This window comes from Rhea pennata, chromosome 2 (assembly GCF_028389875.1).
Source record: "Rhea pennata isolate bPtePen1 chromosome 2, bPtePen1.pri, whole genome shotgun sequence".
In the NCBI taxonomy this organism is placed as follows: Eukaryota; Metazoa; Chordata; class Aves; order Rheiformes; family Rheidae; genus Rhea; species Rhea pennata.
The window spans coordinates 54,002,833-54,028,391 of NC_084664.1; the positions used below are offsets into that span (position 1 = coordinate 54,002,833).

General features: G+C 40.7%; 1 protein-coding gene across 1 annotated transcript in view; it reads left to right on the forward strand.

The window, feature by feature from the left end:
• NPSR1 (neuropeptide S receptor 1) overlaps positions 1-23,244 on the forward strand; it is a 59,494-nt gene extending 36,250 nt beyond the window's left edge. Inside the window, exons 3-9 of the mRNA XM_062569547.1 lie at positions 3,995-4,098; positions 4,438-4,531; positions 9,169-9,370; positions 18,329-18,405; positions 20,395-20,484; positions 22,633-22,813; positions 22,945-23,244. Coding sequence (XP_062425531.1) covers positions 3,995-4,098; positions 4,438-4,531; positions 9,169-9,370; positions 18,329-18,405; positions 20,395-20,484; positions 22,633-22,813; positions 22,945-23,038 — 842 coding nt within the window. The 3' untranslated portion in view covers positions 23,039-23,244. The remainder of the gene's footprint in view (positions 1-3,994; positions 4,099-4,437; positions 4,532-9,168; positions 9,371-18,328; positions 18,406-20,394; positions 20,485-22,632; positions 22,814-22,944) is intronic.
• The last annotated feature ends 2,315 nt before the right edge of the window (positions 23,245-25,559 follow it).

The following is a 25,559-nucleotide window of genomic DNA, read 5'->3' on the forward strand; positions in this document are numbered from 1 at the left end:
CACTCAGAGTATGAAGGGAATCTGGTGCTGCCAACCAGTGGAGCCTGGGTGTATGCTTAACATAGTGGTAAATAGTTAGCTCACTAGAGGGTGAATAATAGGTGCGTAAAAGAAATGATGCCCAGAAACAGCTGCTGAGAAGCACATACAGAAGGGAGCAGAAGCACAGATTCTTGATTTGTTGTAACCTACCGGTTGCATGCATTCGCCTACAAGCTTTCTGACCACCTGTACAAAGCCTGTTATTTCCTCAGTTGCACTATGTAAAGTAACCTGCATGACAAATGCTGTCAAGTTGTGTGAGTGGGTCTTTGAAGAGACAGGAGAAGAAACAGCCTCTGGAGCAGCTAGAACTAGTATAATTGCACCATGAAGTAAGAGGAGCAGGTCCCCGAAGCACCTGCAGAGCTGGTAGTGGAAAAGATAGTGGACAAGTGGAGTAAGCAGACCCTGGAAAGAGCAACCACAGAGATCAATAGGATTTCTGGCTGCCGAGGAAAACAAAAATAAAATCGGTTGTATTGGCTGTGTAGTTGGTAGGATCAAAAAGAGATGAGAGATTTCTGAAACTGGCAGAGAGCATGAGGACATTGCATGCGAGGGTGCTTCTCTAATTAAAGGTTATTGAGAAATCTGACTAATTTGGAGCATGCACGCAGTTGGTTGCTTGTGCTTTGGCACACACAAGCAGGTTGTGATTGGGGACATGCACTCTCAGGAACACACACTGAGCATTTCACAGTGATTCAGAAACTCAGCACGAAGAGCTCTTAAAATACACCACCGGGTGAGAGCAGCTTAGGCTTGCAGCACAAAGAAGCTGTGAAGTTTAAACCCTGCCTAAAAGCCTCTGCAGTCACCTGAAAACCTTGCTCAAAGGCTTTAAAGGGAAAGACTTTCTACTTGTCTTTAAAGCTCCCAAAGTACTTAAAGCCATCGCTACATCGGCCGGTAATGCAATGCAACTGGAACAGATCTGTAGAATGAAGATGGACAGGATATCCATGCTGTACTTTCGGGGAGGATATTAGCCACATCCTACTGCGGCCCCTCTGCCTGAGCACTGAGTAGCAGTTATGGTGTATGAGGTGCACCCATGAAGAGCATCTTCAGGCTGAGTCTAATCTGAAGCAGATCCTATCTACTCACTTGTGCCTGCTCTGTGACATGAAGGAGAGAAGTGAGGGCAATGAGGAGCCTGAAAATGCACTCCTAATGCAAACTGAAAGGCTGATGCAGATATACGCCGGAAGTGTGATTTCTGGGCCTGCCCAAATCGCTAGCCCCCAGAAGTAGCTCCACAAACTGCAAAGATGATGGCTCTTCCCTTACCTCATCTGCAGGTTCTGCCCCCAAGGCACTTTCCAAATGTACTAATATCTGTGACATTGTGGTGACAAAATGTGACAATATACTGGCGAGAGGAAATGAGAAGACAGCTGGAGTGTCTTCCCTGCTTCTCCTTTTTCTCCGAAGTGCCCTCAGATAGGAGTGGGGAAGGAGGTAGATTCTGCTCCCTCCTCCTCCAGAGCGGAACCAATCCCTGTTTAGCACCTGCTCGGTGGATGCTCAAACCATTAAAAGCTGGAGGATACCCTGACGCGAAGCTCTATTAATGTTTGTTACTTTGAACTAATGCATGTTTCATTACTAGAGAGAGAGAATATTAATCAGTAATTCAGGAGCTGGGAGAGGAGAAGAGCTGGGTTTGAACCACAGCAGCTAGAGGATACATTTCACATGAAAAGACCTAAACCTGTGGTTTCTTCAAAGACCACCTTAATTATGGATATCTACAAACTTTTTAGAAAGTCTTAAAGACACTACACTCATCAGAGGAACAGCGGCTTCCACAGCCCCGTTATTTTAATCAATGAGCAACATTTAACATACAGTTTCAAGGCATATGATTTTATGCTGTCTTGAGCAGCTGTGAGAGTAGAAAACATAGAAATCCTCTTTGGAAGGGGCTTCTGGAGGTCCTTTCTCATCCAGTCTCCCACCTGAGGCAAAAGAAGGGTGAAATATTAAGCAATACTGCAAGAGGGAAAATAAAGTTGTGAATAGGGAGGCATTTTATCCACTTTCAACAGTGATGTTATGTCTGTTTTAATTTCATTTTGAACTGAGTCTTGACTAAAAAGAAGAGTAAAGAATTACTGGTACAGAAAAAAAAAATAAAAAAAAAATCAGTTCTCCAACATACTGAAAAAGATTGCTGCTTCTAAAGCATTATGCCCAGATCTCAATTTCCAGCTAGAAGTACCTGGAACTTCTGTAGTTTTAAAAGGGAAACGGTTAAAACAAACTCAGTTTGTCAAAACAAAAACTGTTTGCATGAAAACATTGGTTCAAATCATCTATTGCTTGAAAAAATGTTCTGAAACTGTCAAAATGTCTTGCTTCCAGAAGCATATATATTCAAATCGGAAAGTTTTGATTTGTGGATTAGACTGCCTTATCACAGTGAACTTTATAGATAGTTTTAAAGTATGTAAAATGTTGGTCTCAAAATGAAACATTATACCTGATTTTTTTTTTTAGATACGGATTCAAGTTATTTCTAGTTTAAGAAAAATTAGACTTATTTTTGTCTTGACAAATTGCATGAAATCATGCTTTTCCAACCTGCTGCCTTCCATTGTGGTAAGCTATGTAGGGAGAGCAACACGCTGTATTACTTTAAGTGGAGAATGCCAGACCGATGTACATTTTCTTTTGTATAGAGCACTTAAAAGATTTATCCTGTCCTAATGGGGGATAACTTCCTTATTATTTTTGTTTTACATAAAAACTCTTATTATTGCCCATATGCACAATAGCAATAATAGCTTTTGAAATTCTTATGTAAAACTTGAAAAGCTATGAATCCCCATTTGTACTAAAGGTAGCAGAATGAAGACTGGTACATCTCCTTGGATTTTCTTGAAAAATGAGATGACCTGAGGTAAATTTATTTTGACGCATACAGACTACAGTATGAATACAGGCACAAGTAGGCTAACTTTAAGCTGACAGCCCAAGGTTGGCTGTAAAATAATTATGTTTATGAATAAAACCCAGACAAATTTCCCACCAACTTTGGTGGCATTTGGTTACACCTCAAATATTTTTGCAGGAGATCTGTTTACAGTGAAAAAAGGACAACGAAAATAAGCCATTAGACAGTTCAGTATGTGGCCTAGCTGGGAGCAAGCTGACACATTTAGACTACAGCCTACAGCTTCTTCACTGTTCATAGAATCATAGAATCAGTAAGGTTGGAAGGGACCTCTGGAGATCATCTAGTCCAACTAGTTATATATTATCCATATGTCGTGGAAAGTCTGGGGGAAAACAGTGAGTACTCCCAGCACGGCTGTCAACTACAGATGGGCAAGTCCAGGCTTAGGCATATACCAGGAACAACAGCATGACTGAACATTAACATTAGGGCCCATCTGATGTCTCGTATTTATCCTAATAGCCAGATAAGTAAGAGACATCAGATTTATAATAACAGACATAAAATAGACATCGAGGGCCCTGACTGAAGTAATAAGAGCAAAATACAGAGTGACTATACCAAATCAAATTTTCTTCATTTCTGTAAGTCAAGCTGCTGCAGCCATCTCAGCTGGTCGCCACATGTCCTGATAGGCAATGGAGAGAAGCAGGCACTCTAAGTGTGCAGTTCACCGGAGCTGTTAGAAACGTCACAGCCCAGAGGGCAGTGACAAGTTCTCCACTGACCACAAATGACACCACACGCGACACCTATGCTTAAAGCAATCTCACCATTTCTGCCTGAAGGGATTTACTTTCAATTACGAGAACAAGATAACAAAAGCACAGAACTCAAGTGTTTTCCGAGATTTTCCCTCTTCTCCAGCATCCTGCACTGACCCTCAGGGTTGCAGGAGATAGCTCATCCTAAGAGTCCTAGCTGCCTCCTTGGTTACGGCCGCTGTACATTTGTTGCTATTAATGTACCATCAGTGGCTTTCCTTTGCAGATTCATTCACGGGACTTATAAACATAATGACCGACATCATTTGGCGCTACACTGGGGATTTCATGGCTCCCGATCTCGTCTGCAGAGTTGTTCGCTACTTGCAGGTATAGCAACCACATGCTCTCCTCTATACCAAAGCTCAGATGATAGCAATAAGCCCCCACAAAAATGCTGTATAAAGATTTTTCAAGCAACAGAAGGGCTAAATGCTAAAACACACAATCATTTAAAATTTAAATGCTTTTATTTAAACCATATGAGATCTTTTACACTTTGTAGATAAGGAAAAGGAAAAAAAATGAGTGAGAATACAAGGATTTTTTTTGTTCCTTTTCCTTTTTTTCAAAAAATGTTTTCAAATACTAAATACAGAGCAGCGTTGTAGCTAACATTATTTTATGCAAATATGTCTCAGCTACTGTCTTGTATATCTTCTGTCCCAGGTGGTGCTTCTGTACGCTTCGACTTACGTCCTTGTATCACTAAGCATAGACCGATACCATGCCATAGTTCATCCAATGAAGTTCTTGCAAGGAGGTAGGAGAATTTCCGTGCCTTACTGCTGCTATAGATATTATTAGCTAATTCTATTTTGCTAAGAAAAGTTTCAAAATTATTAACCTTGTTGCCATGAATTATTCATTCCTGCTGTAGCAATATTTGGACTCCATTAGTTTTCCAAATGGCAATAGAGTTGTGGTTTCACGAATTATTAAGCTGCGCTTAGCCCTCAGCAATTTTATAAGCATTGTGTTAGTAAGAATGAAATGACATTTAAGGAAGTATAGAGGTTTTCATTATCTTCCAGCTTTTTGAGAAAATTGTTACGGGCAAAAATTCTCTCTTGTACAGCTGCACTGACTCTAGGAATTATAGCAGGAATTTCTTACCTATGCTATCTATTTATTCACACTAAAAATAATTGGAATAGAGCGTGAAGTATTGAGAGATAATGTGGCAGTTTGATTAGAGAACTTCAAAAACTATACAAAATAAGTTTGGAATACTTATTGTTTCTTATAATTTCTTCTACTGCTTGTTATTTTCACAACACTGAGAAATATCTTGGCTGCTTAGCAATACATTTAAAGAGTATGATTTCTTTTCTACAGAGCTTAAAGTCGAAAGCCGAACATATTGCACTGAGTGAATAAACAGAAATTGCACGTGGGGCAGAAGGAAGCAGTTACAGGCAGCGCGATGCTTGGAAGATGCACTTTAACAAGACACAAATATCATTCTTGTTTTGGAGTAATGATGGCATTCGACAGCCTGCTCTATTAAGGGGATCAAATTAATGGTCCTTTCTGGCCTTTAAAGGCTATGAATCAATCACAGCTCAGACAGCTGTGCAGCTTTGGCAGATGTTAAGGTCTGAAAAAATGAAATACCTGTGCAAAGCTTAGCTGAGTCCTTCCTAGCAGGCAGAGCAGGTATGTTCAGGAGGGAGAGCTTGTCGGGGAGGTTAGGAAGCAGCGTGGCAGAGGTGGAGGGCGAGTGGGGCTGGCCACGCCATGCCACGCGCCTCACCGACGTTTCCTCTTTGGGAAAAGCAGCACTAGCTGAACTGCCTCTGGGGCTCAGTAAGGAATTTAGTTCGTTAGGAAGCTGGTTAGTCTTTGCAAAGCACTTAGAACCTGGGTGGGGAAAAAAACAAAACTCAAAAACCTTTATAGATGCCTTTTTTATGTTGCTAGGTAAAAACTTGGTAAAAAATGGTGAAAGAACACACTGCATTTGATTTCTTTCCTTGCGGGGGCTTTTGCAACAGGCGGCCTTGGCCAAACTCTTGCTGCCGCTGGGGGGGGGGCCGGGGCAGCCCGGTCCAGCTGTCCCCATCACGCCCGCACAGGAGGCCACCTCGCCGGGGCCGCTCTTCTGCCCAGAGTCGCCGTTTTTTCCCCTGACATCAACGCTGGGAGCTGCACCGTACTTTACTGTATGATAGCAGCACCAGCCTTTGCAATTGGTGCTGACACAGAGAAACTGTAAAAGCAATTCTGAGCCCACCTACAGCAAATAAAACAATGAATTGTTTTTTCTTCCCAAAACAAAACGCTCATGCCCCAAAAGACCTTCAGACAGGAAACAGAAGCATTGTTTCATTTCTACAGCTTTTAAAAATTACACTTACACATAGCATTGAAATATTATGTTGAGAAAAAAAGTCAAATATTTTGCTTTGAAAAAGTTGAATCTTTTTTTAAAAAAAATCTGCATTTTAATTACTAGCCTTAAACTATGTTAAGAAACCATTTGAAAGAAGCTGTATTTTGCAAGACCTCTAAGAAGATTAACTTCATCAGTTAAATATTTTATACTCACGTTCCAGAGACATAAATAACCACAGAAAGTGCAAGATGTGGAAGAATTATACATTCTAATCCTAACACTTTTACTATGTAAGAGGAATCTAATTCAATAACTAAAAGGCTCATTGAAAAAAAAAAAGGTAAAACAAACATCGAAGAGAAAAAAAGAAAACCTTAGAAGTTAGAGCTGAAGGTATTTTATGAATATTTCATTGTATTTAAAACATACACACAAACATTGTACAAAATAAACAACAGGAGACAATAGAACTGCCTGAGCAAACAGCAAAGCCTAAATAGGTGGAAACGGCTCCCTGAGCAACTCTGAGCTGCAGATGATGCTAATGTGCACTAAAGCAATGAGATGCTGGAACAGCTCGCTAGAGGTTAGGGAGCAATAAATCTAACTACTTTTTAAATGCCGCTTGGCTTATGGAAGGATTGCACAGCATTGCCACTCACTCCAGCGGGGGATAAAACTCAGCCTGAGAGGTCATTTGCAGCCGCATGTTCCCAAGAATGGGCAGATGCGCACAAATCCACCGCAGCGATACACAGATGGCAGAAGCAGAGCAAAGGGGACGATGACATGAAAAAGTCCATTAGAAGAGTCAGTGCCAAAGCTGGGAGGAAAAGGCATGGCTGAAATTCCTGCTGTAATGCTGGGTACTAGAACTGGTGAGCATTTCAGTGCATCAAAAGCTTTATATCTATAAATGCTTACACATACTTATGAATAGCAAAATTATTTTTTAAGAGAAAAATACTGAGATTAATTGAGTGGACGTTCATATGTAGAGCTGCATTTATTTATTAGCATCCATCTATACTTTATTTAGTTCTAGTCATGTGATTTTCTAGCTGCAATATATTATTAGAGCAGTTATTAAAAGCACAACAAAAAAAACCCCTACTTCGGAGGAAGCAAGTTAACATTAGTCAGATAAAACAAAAAATCCTCATATTTAGATGTTACCATTGTTACCAAAAAGCCTTTTAGATACAAGATCATATTCTACCACAAATGAGGAATATTTTAAAAGGAGGACAAATGAATATATCAGTTGTTTTATAAAGATAAAATAACCCTCTTGCCAAATCTAAACTGCCCAACTATCTTCAAATTAAGGGCGTAGCTAAGCAATACAAAAAATAAAGTACATATTACCTAAATACAATCTTTTCCCCTACATGTGAAACTCACTAAAGTTCCTATATGTGTTGTCTTAGTAGATAGTTCACAGTCTGAAAGCCCTTTCTGTCAGCAAATATTTTGTGGTTCTTGCTCCTAACATTCCTTTTGTCAAATTTATTCAGTTACACTTTGCGAAACTTCAGTTTTCCTCTGTCTGTGCAATATTTATAGACTTAATCTAACCCTCTCACTTAGGTAGATATCTTCACAGTTCCCTTAAGCCCTAGATTAGCAAGGCAGTATTTTACTGAACATGGATAGCATTCGAAAATGAGCAAGATAAATGAATATTTGCAACTGATGTTTTATAAAGCGTAAAATTACTTTTTGAATGCTTCTCCCATTTGCTTTCATATTGCTCTTTGCGCTTCAAGGAGGAAAAACATTCCTGATATGCATACTTCAAAATGATTTTTTCATTTCCATAAACAACCCCAGGTATTTTGCAGGCAGGTAGGACAAAAAAAATAGTTCAACACCAAAGCTGCCTGGGATCACAACCTGTCCCCTTCTGTTCCTGTAGCAGTCTGACTGGGGAGGGACACTGGTGCTCCACAGGCCAGCACCCTTCCTCCACATTTTGGCTAGAGCTACATGGATTTGAGCCAGGAGATGCAGATTTGTGGAACATAAGAGCTTTAGGGCTTTCTCTTTCAAACCGCTGATTTTTAGAAAATTCCACAGTTGCTATCAGGCATCACCTAGTTTCTAACTGGTTTTCCCAGCTTGGCAGCAAAGGGAAGAAAAAGTCAAGGGGAAGCAGTAGTCCAGATACGCAAACCATCTGGGGATCCTTAAGCTCCTGACCTGTGAGGTCCAGCATGATCTCCAGGCAGCATCTGTGTGAGAGAATAAAATAGGGCTGAGTACATGAGCACCAGCCCAGCACCGTCTGCCCCCTTCAAGAGTTCGCCCTTCTTGGCACAGTTTGGGCACAGGCCCTTTGGCGGAAGTTGGGCCTGAACTGCACTATGCCATAGGGCCCCTCAGGGCAACCTCTCCAGGAGACATTTGGGCAACCCCTTTCAGGAGTCATCTGGGCTCTTGCAGCAATTCTGGGGCCACATCTCCTTTGGGCAGTGAGGAGGTAAAGGCAGCTGGCCATGCAGTTTTGCTCTGAGCCTGAGCAGAGGCATTTTCAACTTTCCTGAAAGAAAATGTTTTCTGAATTTTCCACTGCAAGGTGCATCAAAATGTTTAATTTCCCTTCTGAGGAGAACACTTGTCCCCACAGTATGTTAGGAGCTCCAGCCCAATTTATATCTTGAACCTTCACTTCCCAGTCTCAGCCTTACTCTGATACATGTAGAGCAAAGGCTCCTTCTTCTTTCCTATCCAAGTCTCTGAGAGACAGTGCAATCTTTTACACCTCACATTACCGACTTGCTGACCCTGACAAGTGCCTTTGTCCAACATTTCTGATTCAATGGCCCCTTGGTGTCTTTAAATAAAAGTTAAAACCCAAGCCCACAGCAGAATGACTTTTTATCATAAGACTGAGATGAAATTCTCCAGTACTGTCTTTTCAGCATCAACAGGCTGCAAACCAAAATTCCCTTCCTTCACTGTTTCCTCCTCCCCTTCCCTGTCCTTCATCCAACACTGCTACAAAAGGCCAATGGCACCAGTACCCCCACTAATACAATCTGTTTAAATCTGTTGAACAGAAAGGCAGGCGAAAATTCTTATTGGAGTGGCCTGGAGCCTCTCTTTCCTGTTTTCGATACCGACTCTGATTATTTTTGGGAAACGGCAGCTCTCCAGTGGGGAAGTGCAGTGCTGGGCGCTCTGGCCTGACGACTCCTACTGGATCCCCTATATGACGGTGGTTGCTTTCCTGGTGTACTTCATCCCTTTGATCATTATCAGGTAAGTCTGGCAGCGGGAGCAAACTGTAATCAGCTTTAATTTACCTCATTCATTATGTTCTCATTTCCACAAGTGCCTTAAAGCTGCTTTGGTTTGTATCACACAATGCACAGGTCGCTGTAGGTGCCCTGGGTGCTCACCACGCAGTATTACTAGACAGGAACATTTTTTCTAAACAAGAACTGAATCTCCAAATGTGTCCAATTATCTCCATAGCTTCAGGCTTGAAATATATCTTTATAAATACAGTATAAAAGTATCATGACAAAGCCCAGTTTTAACAAAGGATTAGAAACCATGTTTATTCTAGTTAAACTAAAATTAACCTAAAGTGCTCTCAAGCTTCATAGTACTAGAAGAGTGTTTATTCATCAGAGCCTGGAATTAGCCCCACTAATCTGAGGCTGTCAAGTACATTTTAAAAAGTGAACAAATGAAATCCTTCCCATTTTGTAACAGGAAACCTGAACCACAAATATTTAACACCGATTTGCCCAAAATCACAAAGACAATCATCAGCAGCATATGGTTTCAAACTGAGGTCAACCAATATCCCAAACCATGCTTGGAGACCTGTTACTGCCTTTCTTGGGGGCCAATACCATCAGCTACTTTGTTATGAACAAATATTATCTAGCCATGAGGAGCTACCGACACAAGAGCGCAGGCATAACCTGGAGTGGAATGTCCTTTACAGCCCTAAAGGGCTGGCAGTGGAGTGGTGGCAGCTTGTCCTGGCTGAGCCCAGATGCACTCCTTCCCCTTGTTTCTCCTTCTTTTTCTCTCTTTCAGTAGAAAAGTTCTTCCTGTCTCTCTCTCCTTTTTTAGTGGCAAAGACAACTTGCTGGGATTCTTGCCCGTAACTTGGTGTCACTCTCTTTGGGCTATGAATGAAGAGCTGTGCTTGCAGGTCCCTCAGACATCTCCTGGGGCCATACTGCTGCGCTGGTGCGTGCAGTGGGCACTGAGCCAGGCGTCTCCCTCTGCAGCCTGCTCCAGCCATGCCCTTGGTGAAAGCTGGTGGTTTTGATCTTTCCTACATGATGACGGGACTAGCTACATAGGCTAAATACTAAAGCCTGTACTCTTTTTTAGCTCCTTTTCAACTGACTTGTGCCTTGAAGCCTCTTACTGTTTAATCACAAAAATTTAGTTCTGCAGCTTCTAAAGGAAACCACACTTATTTCTAGTAGAACCACAATCATAGGAGGGATGAAACCTTGGTGGCTGCAATCATCTAGCTGACTTGATACCAAACACTGACCAGGACAACTTTTATACTTTGCTCATAACACATTAATTTGCTGAACCTTCTCTTTTTTTGTGTCAGATTGCACAAATATAAGCAATAAACAAAATTATGAGAAGTTCTTAAATGAAGGACATGGAAAGAAGAGCAATTGGATAAGCTGGGAGGAGCTTTCCTTCTTAGTCAGGATCATTCCTCTCTCTAGGTTTTCCTGTATCTTAAAACTAGCCTAATTCTAAATAAAACCAAATTTAATCTTGGGAACATGAGAATAAAGATGTAGGTAAATCTGCAGCCACATTTACCGGTAGAAAGAACAAACACACACAAATGAGAGAAAAATAATCTAACTGTGTGCAACAAATGACTCAAGAAAAACTTGAAGCCAGCAATTATTTGTGGAGGAGTTTTGTTCTGAATCTTCTTAAATGGTTAACAATCAGGAAATTCAATCAGCATTTTACAATGTTTCAGGGAAAAGATCTATAATCCATCAATTTACTGGTTGTTCCATAGATGCATAAAAATCTCTCTTTCATACTCGAGCTTGCAGATTTGCACCCTTGTCCTTACAGATCAGCCACTCTCTTTTACATGGCATATATACTTCTTTGGCAACAAAAGACACGCAACAAATATTTCAAATTTCCAAGCTGACATTATGCTACCCCCCTCCTCCCTACCAAAAGAAGATATTCAAACCAGATCAGCGCTGCGACTTATTTTACAGTAAGTCCCCAGAAGCAAGCAGGCGACGATGACACGAGGGGAAGGGAAATGCAGGGACATGCAGCGTTTCCTGAATTTGCTCTGACAGTTGAGACATGAATAAAATGTCCTAAAATTTTTGCAGCTGTAACCTTAAGTGACTTTCACACTGGAGGCTTATGGCAAGACAGGAACTTAAAGCACCTGCCCCTGAGCGGCAGGGCAGAGTACTGCCCATCGCCTTTTCAAACACGCTTCTGAGTTCAGCATACGCTAACACAAGAGCTGAAGTCAAACTCTTAACAGGTCCTAAGTGGTGCTGGGAGGAGGGAAGGGGTGGGGGAAAGGTGGAAGGATTTTTATGCCCATTTATCTCTAGATGATAGTAATATTATTTTCTTCAGAATTGAGAGATCTAAAACCACTTAAAAAGAGGATTACCATCAGGACAAAATCAGTAGAGACATTATGAACAACACATGCCATACAGTCTAGGAATAATCAGTGATTTTTTAAACTATGTTTTCAGTTTCTGAATTTCCAAGCATACGAATGAAGGCTGCAGCTGCCCAGCTGATGCATCTGTAAAACATTTTTCAGTGTAGCCTCAAGGCACATCATCTATTCCTTTAAAATTGATGGAAAATTCTGGAGTTTAAAACTAATCCACCTAATCTGGTTGCAACATGTAATACTCCTGCGGGCAGCTTGCACCTAAAGGATGTCTGGAGAGGCTGCTAGCGTATGCAGGAACTCTATTTCTCCTCAGAAGGGCTGTTCAGCTTAATTCTTTCAGATACATAGTGAATTTGATTGCAAATGAGACATTGTTTCAAAAGAGTGAAAAAAATGCCAGGTACATTCTAGTTACATGTTACTCTATCAAAAAGTTAACTATAAAAATGGAATGTGTTATTTGGTAAATTAAGGAAAGAATTTTGTGGTTTCTGCATTTAATGGCCTTTACCTGAAGATTCTATAAAAAATGCCCTAACATAAGAGTGGAGACACAGTCAATAAATGTGCAGCTGAAAATCAGGGAACAGTATCTAAGAAGCAGGGAGTAAGACCAAACAAGTACTCAAGACGCGCACAGCACTTACTGAGGAAGTAAAGTTTCACAATGCAGGCAGCACACAGAGAAAGAGCAAGACCTTTTCAGTAATAATTCAGTTGTGTTTGCAGAGCTACTTTATTTTCTCTTCCACAGCATTCTGATTTAACTGCACTGCAGGTACATGACACAATTTGTGACACCGTCTGGGGGACTTAATTCTAAATTAGTTCTAAGTTCTACTGCCTGAATCTGCAGAAAGCCTGTTCACTCCAGAGCAAAGTACTTCACTGATGACAGCACTTTTTCTAGTGCCATTTGTCCAAAGAGCATACAAGAGAGAAAATCCTACTTTTCAGATGTTGAACTTAACCCTATATTAAATATGCCACTTTGGTGGAGCAGTTTTCACTTGCTACAGTCCAGGTACCATCATCTTTTAAGCTTCTCTCATCCAGCCATTCACTCATAGAAGAGCTGATTTCATGAGTCGCTGACACAGCATTCAGCTAATTTGCAGGAACTTGGGTTATTCATGACACCCGAGTACATGAAATGAATTATTTAGCTGATAGCTTTCACCCTCACTGTGCAAAGTCCTTCCACTACAATGTAATCCCCAGACGTACTGTGAGCAAATCTCTACATTCCACCAAAACGAGAACCATAAGAAAACCACATTCTACCTCTCTCCTTTCTTTTTTCTCTCTCTCTTTTGTATTGTATTGTATTGTATTGTATTGTATTGTATTGTAGGAAGATCTGTTCCTACCATGTCTTCACAACTGGGGTGTCAGCCATCATTTATCATGTGATTTGTGGTTCTACAGCAAATGTTATGTCTGATTTTAATAAGAATGAACAAGACCTGAATAACGAAAAGATAATGAAAAGCTCTGATTAATTTTTTAACTCGAGCGTGTAGTTAGCTTTGAGAGCTGAGAAAAGGAGGAGAGAGTATTTGTTCTTCTCATGTAAAAGCTTCTCTCCTTCCTTAGTGTTGGTTGGAGACAAATAACCTGCACCATGTTCTTCCCTACAGCGTTTAAAAATTTGGCCTGCTCCTTGCTCTTTTTTAGTCTAAACTACCACTTATTCTGCAGTTCATATTGTCTACCTATCAAAAAAGATCAGAAAAATGGATTAGGCAATCTGCAGTAATTTATTCCCTCCTATGTTTGGACAAGTGTCATCAGCTATAACTGAAATGGTTTCATTCCTCCTGCACTGAGAAATACCAAGCAAATCTCAGAAAGATATTTGTGATATCTAAATCCTGCTTGGGCATTCCTGAACAGAGGTTAAATATGGGTTGAATCAAGATTACAGGCTTCTCTCCTACACATATTTGCACCTGACTCTCCTAGGTCCTGTGCTGAGGAGACAAGACAGTTACTGGCTTTCTGTTCTGTATCTGGGCCAAACTATAATTATATTCTTTCATTTGGTATGCAGAAATTTTGAGTTTATAAGGGTTTGTTCTTTTTATCTATTATTCATCAATAATATATTTTCAGTATTTTAACCTAATAAATGCAATATATAGACATTTATCTGATAGAATTCTAGATGCAAGTTAAAAAAATTGCAGAAGTATCTCTTGAGGTACCATGACAAAAGTATGCAACTAACATTTAAAATTAAAATTCCAAAGAGAACTTTTGCTTTGGAGCAGAGGAAAAGTAACTAGAAGGGAAAAAATATAATAAATTAAAAGAAAAAATATAGGATTCGAAACAAGATACTTCAAAGAGATAAAGAGTAGATGAAATAAATAGCAGCTGTCTGAATTAAATAATATCTTTTGAGCTCGATTGAACTAGTGCAATCATTTTTGCCTGCAATTTCCACTTAAAAATAAAAAAGCCTAGATCTTGCTCATATGTTCCAATATTTTCCTGTCTATTCACTCATCTGTTACACAGACTTACAGTCACTTGTCTGGATAAAGTTACATATGATTTTTGTCTTGGACAAATGATGCTATAAATTGGCTACCACAAAACACAATACAGTTGCATGGCTTTATACAAATAAAATACAAGGAAACAGACAATGCTGGATGATAAACACAATTAGTAGGGAGCTTAAGTGTACTTTTTGCCATTGTAAAGGCTCACTTTACTAGTAAATGTTGAGACTGGATAGGATGCTATTGTAATGCAATTAGTTAATGTAAAATTTAAAAAGTTTCTGTGTTTAAAGAGTAGGCAAGTCAGTAATTCTTACAATGACTGTTAATAACAGTAGTTAGCTTAACCAGTAGACAAAGGGAAAAGTGATCTAAAAATTAAAAAAAAGCCAGAATGGAAATACTCACAGTAGGATTTGTATGACTAAACATGAGTTAGTTGCAGTGACAAACACTGCTGTAATTACTGATGGAGTCAAATTAACCAATGCCATTAACAAATAACATGCTACAACAAACAAGCATCTTCTTCAGAATGTGGATCAAGCTAAATTGCTTTTGGAGAGGCAATGAATTTAATATGTCGAGTTACATCCACAATGTATCTGAAACGTATTCTTATATTTTTCTGCCACCATTACACATATGCATCTTCTCAGGGCCAGAAAAAATCACTATATTTTCAGATCAACAGTATGTCCTTTCTACCTTGTCACCATCACAGCCTGAGCATCTCCTTGTCAAAAAGGCTTGGATTCTTTTTCCATCCAGATTTGACTACTTCATGTGAGCTCTTTCCTTCCTTTTTTTAGCCCCTCAGCTGCAAATAAAGGGCTATAACTATTCAGATATTATTTTAATATCACAGTATATATTAAAATCTTCAAGACCACAACTCAGGTTCATACAGCCACCAAGAATCCCCAATTAGGGCTTGAAGATCAATGCACTAAACACATACAGAAGCAAAGAAATGTAGTAAAATTTAGACCTAATGAACTATATATTGAATCTCCCAAAGATAATAAAATCTCATCCAGCAGCATAGCAATTAGCACACAATCATATTTTGACGTTCCATGTGTTGGAAAATGAGGGTTTTTTTACAATTATAGGCATGCCATGTATGTGTCTATGGTGTGCTTTTACCTCTTGACAGTGAATACTAAGTAACTTGATATCAAAAGGAAAAAAACTCCAAAGATTATGAGGAGACATAACAGTGTAGACTGTTGCTGAACACACTCCTGTCCATCTGAATACCAGCTCTCACCTGTCCGCTTCTATTTTTTTTCCACCTGCTGTTTCATTTTCCATCAAGTAGGAATTTCTTCCCACCCTTTAAGATGTTACAACCACCACTTACTCCTCTATCCAGCTTTTAAAGGAAGAAACACATCTACAAGCATATTCTGCGAGAAATCTGCCTTTCCCTTGAAAGCAAAATACAGTTTTTCTTCCCTAAATGTTTACTTTCTTGTCACAGCTGTGAAATAAATAAACAGTTGCCTTTTATGATCATAAACTTTGACTGATACACTTCTAGAAACTCCAGTTGTTTAGCTCTGTGCTACAATAGCTGGAGAAAAAAAGATTAGTCACTAATAAGATCTGGAGTCTTGGAGAGATGAAGGCACAATTATGGTTGGCAAAGCAGCCACTGAGAAGTGTCCCTAGTGTGACAAGTGACTCTTCTTTTTCTCTACACCCACCCTCAGCAGTGGCCACCACTGCTGGACTTCTCCAAGTAAGGACAGCTCCAAGTAGACCCATCTGCTACAGAGAAAAAGAAGAGGAATAAAGGCAAAAATCCCAAAACAAATCTGTAATGTTGACAACACTTTTGAAGTTCCTGGATTAAATTAGGAATTAACTTTGCCCTGGACTTCAGAAAATTAAGGATTTCAATGAAAAAGAGAAAAAGAAAAAGAGGAAAGAAAGAAAGAAAGAAAGAAAGAAAGGAAAGGAAAGGAAAGGAAAGGCCATAAAGAATGTCCAGGACTTCCTAACTCTCATCACAGCATCACTTAGCCGACTTAAGTAGAGAGTTAGGCTCCTTCATCCTGGTGTTTGAGCATCTCTGGATGTGTCCGACAGGATCTAGACCAAAGAGGATATTGTTCTGACTGCAAATAAAAAGATTAGGCTAGAGATACCAGGATAGTGGTAAAATACAAACAGAATTTATAGCAGCTGGGCAGAAATTTTCTTAAAATTTTCTTGAGATAACAACAATTATCATTATAATACATTCTTATTCATTGGAACAATCAAAGAAGAAACGATGCATGAATTTTCAACCTTTGTCAGTACACTGGAACAATCAAAGAAGAAACAATACACGAATTTTCAACCATTGTCAGCGCAAAGCACAAAGGAACTCTCAAGTGTACCAGCTGACAAATAAACAGGTTCTTGAAAAGCCAGAAGATAATAGGAAAATGTTCAAGTCAGCTGGGAGCCAGGCAGGTCTTTTGAAGGGATTAAAAATGGGAAGCTAGAGGCTGTGGCAGATGCATGCAAAATCCTCCCAAGGCAAGCATGCTACAGCCCAGCTACAGAGACCGAATGTCACATTAAACCTCAAATTCTCACTTACTGTACCTGGAAACCTGATGGCTCAAACTTCCACAGAAATGAAACCATCATCACACACAAATACTACCCTTGCAGGTGCATCTAATAACTGAGTGTGCTGCAGGAAAGGCCTGCATATTTGTCTGAAAGCTTTTGCAAGAATAATGTCTCTTATAATAACAAAAAAGTAAGCCATATGATAATACAACATCTCTCAGTCTCCATAAATCACCTAGAATTAGTCTCCAGTCTCCTGCACCTCTGTCACCGCTAAGGTTTATAGCAATTTAAGCTCATACTGCCCCAGGTCTGAGCCAAACACCATGGTGTCCTGCAAACTGCTCATGACAACTTCCGTTTTATGACACTAGGCATTTACACCAGGAAAATGTGGCAACTCAAGTGCATTAGCTGAAATATTTTAAAATTGTTTTTATCTTCCTTACTAGACTAAAAATGGAAATCACCAGTCAAAAGTATGTCGTTGCATAGTAATTTTACCTGCACGCTACCTAAACTTGCAGGACGAAAGGGACACAGAACAAGGCCTGATCTTTTTTTTTAATATATAAACTACTAAAAGGGTAACATCTTCATCCAGGATGTGAGATCAAACAGTTCTGAAAAGAATTCATTTTACCCATTTTGTAGTAAATACATATAATTCCACAATTCTTATCGCCTAGGGAAAGGAGATAACTATCCAAGGCTATTGTGGACAAGAGCACTTTTCGTCTTTCCCATTAAAAAGTATACGTATGTTCTCTTCAACTGTAGTGGATCCGGTTTTGTATCATTTAACTCTTCCCACCCACCTGCTGCTTCTGAGCTCCTCAATTTCACTCCCAGGACCTTAATCCTAAAAGGAAGCACTGCAGTACTCACGTCTTCTAACAGGTCTTGTCCTTACCTCCTGTACCCTCACCCAGGGTACAGATTTATTCCTTAGCCTCACATTCACAAAGTAACTCCAGAGCAGACCTTTATGCCCACCCAGACCAGGTTTCCCTATGCCAGTGGCCGCCCCACTTGCATCCCCTATTTCAGAGCTAGTTTCCCCCTTGCACCTCCCACAGAAAGCATATAGCCCTGTGCAGCAATCAGGTGCTTCCTGGCTGGAGCCGGTAACCAGACAGACTTGGCCCCAGCAAGCTAAAAATTGCCAACAAACAACGCCTGTGGGATTGGGGCTGAATCATTTCATCTCCCTGCACCTCAGATTTGACATCCATCAACAACTCCCATTGTGAAAACACTTCAGGTTTGCTTGTGCAAAGCACAACAGGGGAGTGACATTTTGTATGTTATTGCTGTTGTCATTATTATTATTACTATGAAGTCCTGTCACCTCCATGAGCTCCATACAGATGGACGTGTATATTCATGGAGCGTGAACGACTGGGATGTTAGTACAGTTTTCTGTGCCTCATAACACCAATGACTCTTTCTCTACTGCAGTGTCATATACTCCATTGTGATTCGAACGATCTGGGTGAAGAGCAAAGCTCAAGCTTTCATTATATCCAGCTGTCCTGGTGAGTCTCAGCACACATATGGTCTCCAGCCACGAGTCAAATCGGGACTGTCCCACCAAATCTGGGAATGGCTGAACATACAATGTTGCACTGGGCCCCAGGTCTCACTACAGTGGGAACAAGTCTTCTGTAACTGTTCATTCATAGTTCTTTTCTACTGTGTTTGCTTTCTCTCCTCTGACACTAAATCCTCTTTCGAAAAATGATGAAAAACAAATGCAAGAAAAGAATTAAAAAGTAAAAATCTCTACTCTGCCTAGAACCTTTTCCCACTTCTAAAATCAAAAATTTGTAGTAGATGTTTGGCAAGCATTTAGATCTTTTGCTGCACTTTTACATGCCCTTGCAATTGCGAAATTTGATCAAGACAGCAAATTCCTGAACACTTAAAAAAAAAAAAAAAATGAACCGAAATTTCCATCCCAAGACTATAAATTTATTTGGAGTGTTCTGAGCTAAAGGATTTGAACACAAACCACTAATAAGTACAAGATCCTCACATGACAGCTGTCTTTCCTTACCCTCTTTTCACCCCTACTCACACGAAAAGGTCCTCTGATATCCTCTGAAATCACAAATCGGCCATACAGACAAATAGTGTCATAACAGTTTCTCAGAGGAATGATGTTAACTAACTTTCTTACTTCACCTAAGTGACGAGTGGTAGCTCATCAAAGTGTAGTGATCATGTTGCTGGTGTTTGCCTTTAGTAGGATCATGTCTGTTACAAGAGGAAGCATCTTGACATGATGCTGCATCTCCTCAGGTATCTTTGCAAAAAAATTTATTCCTCCTTTGAAATGCTTGAGCAGGACCAATTTCTAACCATCCTGCCTCAATGCCACAATCAGTATCAAGTAGGCTTGAAAAAAATATCTGTCTTCTCACCCAAGTGGTATGTTCTGCTCTGTGAGCCAATAAGTAATTTCCAGTAATATGAAGTACAGACTATGTTCAAGCTTCTAGATGGGATGTCTCACTGACAAAAAGCTCACTTTAACCTTACATATATTTTCTTCTCACGTATTACACAGCCTTGATGTGCTGTTTTTTTCAGAGGTGCAAAAAATTGTGTATGCAGAGTTATTTCTGATGATATTCATCAAAATTTCAGTTCTAAGTTGGGATTACAGGAGTTTAGAAATGTTTTGATAAATATGACCTTCTTGCATATTTACTATGGTGAACCTAATTATTCTAACACAGCAATATGAACATAACATTGACATTAATAATGAAATCAAGCATATTATCACAATCATGCTAGTACTGTTATTCAAATACACAACTTGATGCTCAGAGACATTAGCATGGCCTCAAAGGAAATGAGATCGACCAGCGCTGGTGTGAGATAGAATAGCATTTTCCTCTCGGTTCAATACACACTTCATTTCCGAAAAGCTAGTCTAACAGCATTTCTTAATGCTGTTCTTACTGAGCCAACATGAAGAGTAAAATGCTCGATTGATTATCTAAAGCATCAAAAAGAGTAAAAGGTTAAAGGAATAGAGTATGGAGCTTTTAAAATCCTTCTAATTGAAATGCATTTAAAGTGAACAGGTAGTCTATTTTGATAGGTTATTCCTTATGTTTTCTTCATTACAGTTGCTAATTCCTTTCACAAAATATTCTTATAACACTACCGCTGTAGCATTCTGGTAGCTGTGATAGCCACATGGTTTTTAGTAGACCGACTGAAATACTTGGGTACAGAAGCACTGTGTACCCAAGTGCCACAGACCACAATTGCCCCAACGCTGCAGGCAGATTTGTTTTGCTTCCTTTTCTGCTTCTGATTTTGGATGGCTCAGGTTTGCAAGCATCCAACTTGAGAAGACCTGCAAGCATCTGCATTTCAGAAAGCGCTGAGGCCCTGACTGACCCCCGGGAAGGACAAGCCACGTGCCGCTGTCCTAACCGCGGCAGCGCATGCTGACCGCTGCCTGCACCAGCCCTGCTCTTTTACCAGCTGAACTGTTCTTTCCTCAGATGGCCAAATCTCTGCCAGCTACACCAACCGTGGCTTTATATCCAGGGCGAAAGTGAAAGCGATCAAGTACAGCATCGCAATTATCCTTGGTAAGTGAAAATCCCCACAGCCGGTAGCTACGGAGGATGCTGGAGGTAGGGAGCCAGTCCTCCTCAGCTCCCTCCGTCCTCAGTGGAGGGCGTGAAGTGCAGGGAACGTCTTGGAGAAGGCACTTTATTTGGACCCCTGACTTGCCTTCTAACCTTGTCCCCCTCTCTCCTCCGTCGACCGACAGGCTCCTGATTTAGGCATCTGACATACGCCTCATTGGCGGTGATACGCCCAGCTTGTCATGTGCATGCAAGAAAATAAAGGAGCAGGCATTACTAACAAAAGGATCAAAGGAGGGGGTTGTCTCCTTGTAATCCAGCCTGCCAAGGCACTTTGCAGCTGAGCTGCCTTTCAGGTTTAGAGAGTATATATGGCATATTAGCAGTTGGTGCAGCGAAATGGAAAGGAAGGGGAGGAGGGAGGTGCAGAGCGGTTGAATTTGATGCTGCTTGCCTAGGTGGGAACAAGGAGCTCGCCTTTCCTAACCAGGCAGCAGATGACTCAGTGCAGGCATCCTTTGTCTCCCAGGGAGATGACATTATCCCGATGGAATTAGGAGGATGACATTAGGTCTCCATAAATAAAGGCAGCGTCACGAAGGGCTCGTGATTAGCTACCAGAGACAGGCAGGAAGGCAACCGAAGCGACTTACTCCCAAGGGCTGACAGCCACTGCCTACCACCGAAAAGCAGATCAGTGAGCGCTCCTCTTTCCAATCCTGTGCAAAATCAGTCAGATTGACTGATTTTGTGATAACAGCTGCTAGTGAGGTGTTTAGTTCCCCATTTAGCAGTATTATGGGTAGATGCGAGAGCCACCAGTGTAGGTCACGCTTCACAGAAGACGAAGTACACATTTGCTGCCTCAGAACTTTTCTGTGCAGCAATCACAGAAAGTCAGTGTTGGAAACGACTACTATCACCATGCCATCAGATGCCAAAAGCTCAGCTGGATGCTGAACACTGCACAGGTCCTTGAGCATACTAGGCATGTACTTGGCATGTAAACCGATTACAGTACCTAACATTCTTGGATTTCTTTAAAGAAATTTAAAATTCTGCACAGTCAATATGATGATTCACACACTGAAGCTGCATATTGTTATTTTACAGCTGTGTGTACACAGACACAATCAGTTTGGTACTCTAGAAAACAGGAGGATAGTTTACCTCTTCTTTGCACATTCAGTGGACACTCAGCTAACCGCTGTTTAATGTAACAAGAAACAAAACATGGGGTCACTCTGCTGTCTTGTCTGGATCCCAGAGAGATTGCATGCTTGATTTCACAGATACCTATATGTCTGCAACTCCTGAACTTTTATAGGTTAGATGAGATGAACTTGTAGCTCTCTGTCCCAGAGTTTCTATGTAAATCTTGAATCACCAGCCTTTGCAAGAGGAGACAACGCAGAAATTCATGAGGCATGGATTCATTCCCTGTGCCTGCAAATAAAAGGTAAACCTGAGGCCTCTCCCTGTCTGCCACCTCTGAACAAAAGTAGGGGCTATCAACAACACAGTGCTTTTTTCCCTTCCCCAAATTCACTTCTCACACTGCAGTAGAGTAATTAGGAAGTCTTCCTGTCTGCTCAGCCTATACACTCCCTGCAACCAGCACGCAAAGTCACTTGTTGGTCGGCTGTTATTTGGTGTGAAAGAGCATCATTCCTCGCTCCTGGGTGTTCAAGAGCTTCTTCTTAATAGGCAGCTGTGATAGGCAGTGCTGTCACAGAGCAGCACTTTGGTGCTCTGTGTGCATCTAGGTTGGCTCTTCACTCAGGGGACCATTAAAAGAGCTCTTCACTATAACTGATGATGTTTTAACTGGCTACCTATTTACCCTTTATGAGTTGTGTAGCGCTCAAAAGTGCATCCATATGTCTAGAGGGAGCACTTGAAACACTTAAAGGAACACACATAATATATTTTATATGCATTAAAATAAAAATGAAGACAAATAAAAAACATATTCTAATAACTATTCTCTTAAATAAAAGCTGAATAGGGAAAGACATTTCTTGCGTGAACAAATATATATGTGTTATGACAGTCTGCATGCCTGTGTGTGTGTGTGATTACCTCCCTAAATTGTACACTATCTAACATCAAGCTTTTCCCATCTCTCTCTCTTTCTCTGTATTGCAGCATTTGTTCTCTGTTGGAGCCCCTACTTTCTTTTTGATATTCTGGACAATTTCAACATACTTCCTGAGACCAAAGAACGCTTCTATGCGTCTGTGATTATTCAAAACCTGCCAGCCTTAAACAGCGCCATCAATCCCCTCATATACTGCATCTTCAGCAACCGCCTCTGCCCTCCTTTCGAGTACTGCTCCTTTATTATCACTAAAAAGGGGACAGTTTGGGAGGAGAGACACGTAAATACAGTTGCTAAACTTTACCAACTGATCACCCATTTTTGCATACCTTAATCCAGACCTTTTTTATTCTCTTTAGGGAAAGAAGGACAAGAAGGCTAGAGGGAACTTTCAGAGACAGAAGCGAGGCAGGGCAGGAGATGCAGGTCCTGTCCAAACCAGAATACATCTAGCATGGGCGACGTCCCCCAAAGTCACGCTGCGACCTGTGATGAGGAAAGCAGCAGTTCCTCCCAAGTGTGGCATGCTGCAAGAGTGGGCGCACATCACGCGCCTACCGACAGGAGAAAGCAGCCGCCTCCTTCTTGATCTGCAGCATAAGTATTTTGGATGGTACCGCAGCTTCGGTGATTGCACACCTTCAGGCCCGAATTCAGTATGAGGGATTTGCATGCGTCACTTTTGGGATGGCTCCTTTTGGCTCCCTATTTTCAAAAGGGCTGTAATATGCAAGTATGCCAAATACCAATATAAATAGAGCCTCATCAGAATCTGCTTTCTGTTTTTAGGGAATCTCTTGAAGCTATCTACTGTACTGTGTGGCTCATATAGCTGGTAAAGATCACTTAAAAGTAATTACAGAGGGAGAGCCCTACTTAAATGAAAACACTGGCACTTTTCCTATCAGCACGCACACTGCCGTCGCTTTATGATCTTGCCTTGTTTTCACACACCACCACCTACAATGCTGTTGGAGAAGAGGGGAACACAGGGCTGGATTACTGCCTTCCACATCTCCCAGCCCCACTTTTCAGCCCACGCCAGTCCTCCCAGCTGCTCTGTCCATGAAGGTGCTTCTCCTCCTTCCCTGCAGCATGTCCCTATTACCTTACCTTGGTGCACCTGTAGCCCCATAGCTTGCCTGCAGCACAGCCATATGGCACACCCAGGGAATTATTTTTCTCTAGGCTATTGTATTAACAGGCTGTTTGCCAGCCCTTACCAAACCCTGCGGTGCTCAGATTCCCATGTGTTTCCACAACGCCAGAGCACAAAGCCCTGAGCAACCATCTGGGGATCCCGTGCTTGTGCCGGTCAAGGTGAGCCACCCACACAGAGCACTTCAGCAAACCCCTATCACCCCGGCTGCCATGCAGCAGCGTTGTCGTCAGCTGGCTGCCGCTGGGTGATCCGGCCTGTGCTGTTCCTGCCCTTCGCTTTAGTTCTTCTCTGCCATTTAGGACTCATGTTTTGACCAGTCAATGTACATTAAGACCACATACACACAGTTTGCATTTGTAGGATACCTTGCTTACTTGTATAGAGACATAATTCCCTGCTTGACCACATGCACTGCTAACCCTTTTCCCCTAACCACTGCTACCCTGTATACCTGCCAGGGGAATGAAAATTACTGCTTTGGACAGTTTGGACAGCAATCTATATTTTACTGTCTGGCACCCTACACAAAAAGTCCATGCCATTGTAATCACGGTTGCAAACGACATACATCTTCAGAGAACCTGAGAGGTGGAGAAAGACCTGGATGACATTGCTAAATGTAAATAATATTTGTAAGAAATGTATTTTTTGATGGTCCATTCTTGTACCATTTGTTCCTAGAGCCCACGGAGCACAGGCCATTGGGCAGAGAGCTTGGTGCCCTGACCACCTGGGTACTTCCTTCCCTGCGCTCTCAGGGAACCCTCCTGCCACAGCACTTTCAAATTCAGGGAGAAATGTGCTCTCATGGGTTTAGCATGTGGGTAAATGGTACTGTTTTCTATGTTTACTATACTGCAAGGCAAGTTGAAGTGTTTGCATGATAATACACTCTAACCAGCTGCATTACCCTGTGCACAAAAATAGATCTTCTGACATATCTTTGCTTTATTCTCTCACTATAAGCTTTGCATTATTACATATGTGGAATTTGTTGAAGTAGAGTTTTCTTTATTATTAGTACCCTTTATAATGAGTTTATTCCCCACAAAACAAGAACTGAATTTATTTAGTTACCTACATTACAACAATCTTTTTCCTAAATAAGAGAGATATAAGATCATGGGGCTTTATGTTCTCAAGAAAAACAGTAAGATTTCTCTTTCTATTACTAAAAAGTTCTGTTATATCTAAATTTTGGTACTAAATTAATTAAAACCATGAATCTATACTACTCTTTACAACAGCCATGTTGGACAGACTCTATTCAAGTACTGATGACTTTTTTCCTTGTTGGCATCAACAGTGGACTTCTTGATTTAAGCCTCATATATATATATATATATATGTATATGCATATGTATGTGTGTGTGTATATATATATATATATAAATATATATCTTAACTTTTTCATCTGATACAGATACATGGGCTGCCTACTTTCGAACAATTATGGACTTCATAGGTTTAACACCTAAAAATCAGATAACATTTTTGAATATTTGAGCATTTGGATAGGCAAACTTAACATGATCTCAGCCTCACTAAAGCTCATATATCATTCAGCTGGGTCAGCATGCAAATTATTCCATTTAAATCTATCCCTTTTAAATTAAGCATATACATGATGGCTGTAGCCTTAAGTCAAATATTTATCCATTTACTTTCAGAGAAAGAGTCATTGTGTTTCGATTACTATTGTACTATGCATCATTTTCTTGTTATTTATATTATTTTTCCTGTGGACCTGATTGAGACACTCTTATTCATATGGGGATCTTTCAGTTTAAATGGCACCACACCACTTGTGCC